Source organism: Toxorhynchites rutilus, chromosome 2 (assembly GCF_029784135.1).
Source record: "Toxorhynchites rutilus septentrionalis strain SRP chromosome 2, ASM2978413v1, whole genome shotgun sequence".
In the NCBI taxonomy this organism is placed as follows: domain Eukaryota; kingdom Metazoa; phylum Arthropoda; class Insecta; order Diptera; family Culicidae; genus Toxorhynchites; species Toxorhynchites rutilus.
In genome coordinates this window covers 50930936-50934801 of record NC_073745.1, presented here as the reverse complement: position 1 = coordinate 50934801, position 3866 = coordinate 50930936, and the positions used below count along the sequence as shown (strand labels likewise).

Sequence of the window (3866 nt, the reverse complement as noted above, 5' to 3'; positions counted from 1 at the left end):
GCATTTCATTGACATTTCAATATGATGTAATATGTCCTTTATTAGGATCTAATATGATTACTGTTCCATGATTTTTTTCAGCATGCAACACGATTTACTACAGTACTGAATCGATTAAAATTATACGCTTATACGACACATAAACTGCATCAGCTTAATATACGCATATGATGCGGATTAAATATATTTTACGACAATATACATCATAAAATTGATGTTTATTATACTGAATTACGACATAATTTGATAATGGTATATAAAATCGAGTTTTTACATTTTATGCGATTTCAAATATACACGATACATACTTTGATTGATATTATATGCAATTTTGATTTATTCGGATTTCTTGTAAGACTTGGCAGGTGCAAAATTATGCAATTTAATGTTTGCTGGGTAAGCCGTCTTCCCCTCGAGTATACGTATAGAATTCTTCAAAACTTTCGTGCAACCACTTCGGTGGATCATCTAGTCACAATCTCACTTATTATGCACAATGAAAACTTGTTATCACAAAACATTCTTTATCAGTACAATTCTCACGCCATAGCTAACAGAGAGGGTTAATCATTTTAAAGTGGTTCGTTATCACCTATGAAAACTCTTCGGAAACTATATAAGTGGCTCACGATCCCCATTGTACGCTGTTACTCGGTAAATTTTCTCGTTCGAAATGCAAGTACCGCTAGTGGTATATTATCTGTCGTTATGCGTCGCTACATTAGGAGTGGAGCTGACCCCCAAAGATTGGTGGGAGAAAGCCGGTTTCTATCAGATCTACCCACGCTCGTTCAAGGACAGTGATGGCGATGGGATTGGTGATTTGAATGGAATAACTTCCAAGCTCCCATACCTGAAGGAGCTAGGCGTCAGAGCATTCTGGATGTCTCCAATCAACAAATCTCCTATGGTGGATTTCGGCTACGACATCTCAGACTTCCGAGCGATCCAACCAGAATATGGAACGATGCAGGACTTTGAAAACTTGGTGAAGGAAGCGCACCGCCTCAACTTGAAAGTGATTATGGATTTTGTGCCGAACCACTCCAGCGATAAGCATGAGTGGTTTATCAAATCGGAAGCGCGTGAATCCGGGTATGAAGATTTCTACGTGTGGGACGACGGTATTCCGAACCCGGCAGGTGGACGAAATTTACCACCTACAAACTGGCTGCAGGCATTTCGTCGCAGTGCCTGGCAGTGGAGCGAGAATCGGCAGCAGTACTACCTGCATCAATTCACTGTTGAGCAACCGGATTTGAACTACAGAAATCCCGTTGTAGTAAGAGAGATGAAAGATGTCATTCGGTTCTGGTTGGATAAAGGCGTTGATGGCTTCCGTGTTGATGCCGTGCCTTTCCTGTTTGAAGTTGTGAAACTTCAAAACGGTTCATACCCGAATGAACCGACGAGTGGATTAACGATTGACCCGGAAGACTTCGACTACCTCGATCATATCTATACCCAGAATCAACCAGAAACTTTGGACATGGTCTACCAGTGGCGAGAGCTGGTCGATCAATACCAGCAGGAAAATGGTGGGGAAACAAGGGTACTCATGACCGAGGGTTATACAAGTTTGGAAATTCTAAGAGAGTACTACGTAAGCACTACGACTAAAAAACATGGTTCGCATATGCCGTTTAATTTTGGTTTTATTGCGGACTTAAATCGAACCTCTGGGGCATTCGATATCGTCAAGGTCATTCAGTCGTGGATGAATATTGTGCCGCAGGGCCATGCAGCGAACTGGGTTGTAAGTATTTAAAAATTTATAATTAGATGATTATTCACACTAACAACACTGTACAAGATGGGTAATCACGATCGGCCTCGTGTGGGTACGAGATTCGGTGAAGAGCGAATCGATGCAATGAATATGATCCTGCTGAGTCTACCGGGTGCTACAGTTACCTATCAGGGGGAAGAAATAGGGATGACAGATGTCCGTATTTCATGGGAGGAAACCGTAGATCCAGCAGCTTGTAATGCAGGTGAAGCACTGTATGCCACGAAGTCAAGAGATCCTTGCCGAACTCCGTTCCAGTGGGATGATTCCGCGATGGCAGGATTCACTAGCGGAAATAGAACTTGGCTACCGGTAGGATCAAACTACAGATCCATAAACGTGAAGGTAGAGGAAGCCGTGACCAAAAGTCATCTGAATGTGTACAAAGCAATGATGAAACTACGAGAGTATAAAACCTTCCGTCACGGGTCAGTGAAAACCCGAGCGTACAACGATAACGTGTTGGCGATTGTGCGAGAACTGGAGGATCACAACACTTACATAACGTTAGTGAATCTCGGGACGAAAATTGAAGTGCTCGACGGAGTCGGTTTAGCCAGTCGGTTACCATCGAAGATGAGATTCGAGGTTGTTGGAACGTCTTCTCACCACATTAAAGGGTATTTATGATTATTTTATAGAATCATATGGTGGATGATTTGTAATGTTTCCTTTCTAGGGGTGTTATGGCAACAAATGATATCGTTTTGCTTCCGTATGAATCTTTTGTGTTGGTGGCAAAGCTTTCGCACTCTGATCGTCTGCACGAGGATATCTGTGAAGTCTGGCTGGAGTAGGTTTACAAATTAAAATCTGCGTGCACAAAAGTTCGAGCCGATTTCATTAGCATTAATAATTCTTCGATTATAGCCTAATAAGCATATCAAAGAGTGATATAATTTCCTTTATGAAATTGGTAAAAAGGGAGCATTAGGTTGATGTCGCGACTAGCTAAGATGTATCTAACCGTTAAGTGAGATTACCTCCCAAGTACCCTGAGTGGTTCCGATAGATGAGACCTGGCAGAATTGAAGAATAAGCATAGTTCATAATAACGATATAAAGAATCATACATTAGCGACTTCACAGTTTAGTGTCTTCGCGTGAACGAACCCTTAAAACATTTCACTGATCTGTCATTGTCAAAACATTAATCGAAATCCACATTTTATCATGGTGAAATACACGAACGAGCAAACGCATAATAATTATTAAAACTTACTACCGACATTCGGAGTCGGTAGTTGCAACTTTAACAGTGCTTTTCTTCATTCAGCTCAAAGACAATATCCAACACCAAGTTCGCAACATTCTGGTCGAAATGTGTGGACGTGTAGTGGAAAACTGGGTCCAATGGATCGATCTCTGTAAACGGGCCCATGTGTGTGATCTTACCGAAATCGAATTCCATTCTTAAAATGTGAGAGTTGAACTACAACCAGAATAAATCTAAAACAATATCTAAAAAAACCTGTGTTATATTAAAAAAAAAGTTTACAAGTCCTTAATGAAAGACTCGTTTCTTTTCAAGCCCTTCTCATTTGATACTCATATTGATAGGGGTTTGAAAAAAACATATATGTGTATATACAGTGTCGGGCAAAACATTAAAACCATAGCAAAAGCAAACAAAGAAAGTGACAAAACTTTAAAAAAAACATGATCCAATCCAGTACTTCAATCCATTTATAATAATTTATTTGCATTGTTCAAAAAAAATTATAACATCTGTAGTTTACACAGTAGTCATTCATTAAAATGCGTTTTAAGTATACTTAACAACTAAAATGATGCGACAAAAAAACCGACTCGTTTTTAAAATTCATGGTAAAAAAATAAAAAAGATAAGCAAAATTAATATCGTGAAAAGCTTCAAGGGTTAGTACTTGGTCGAGTAACCTTCAGCTTCTGGCACGTGGTGACCAGGATGGCGTACCAACAACCTTGGATCCCATTCCACAGTTGTTGCTTATTCTTCAACTTCTGATAGGTCTCTATAGGGTTCAGATCCGGTGACTGCGCTGGCCACTCCATGATGTTGATTTTATTATCCGGGATCCACTTTTTGACGGTGCTT

General features: G+C 40.1%; 1 protein-coding gene across 1 annotated transcript; it reads left to right on the top strand.

The window, feature by feature from the left end:
• Positions 1-640: 640 nt before the first annotated feature.
• LOC129767969 (maltase A3-like) lies at positions 641-3045 on the top strand. The gene is made up of 3 exons (XM_055769295.1): positions 641-1756; positions 1814-2409; positions 2469-3045. The coding sequence occupies exons 1-3, from the start codon at positions 674-676 to the stop codon at positions 2584-2586; spliced, it is 1797 nt and encodes a 598-aa protein (XP_055625270.1). The 5' UTR covers positions 641-673; the 3' UTR covers positions 2587-3045.
• The last annotated feature ends 821 nt before the right edge of the window (positions 3046-3866 follow it).

Coding starts and splice junctions, on each gene's coding strand:
- LOC129767969 (XM_055769295.1), top strand. CDS start 674: ATGCAAGTACCGCTAGTGGTATATTATCTGTCGTTATGCGTCGCTACA. Junction 1,757..1,813: donor GCCATGCAGCGAACTGGGTT/GTAAGTATTTAA, acceptor ACACTGTACAAG/ATGGGTAATCACGATCGGCC. Junction 2,410..2,468: donor TCTTCTCACCACATTAAAGG/GTATTTATGATT, acceptor TTTCCTTTCTAG/GGGTGTTATGGCAACAAATG.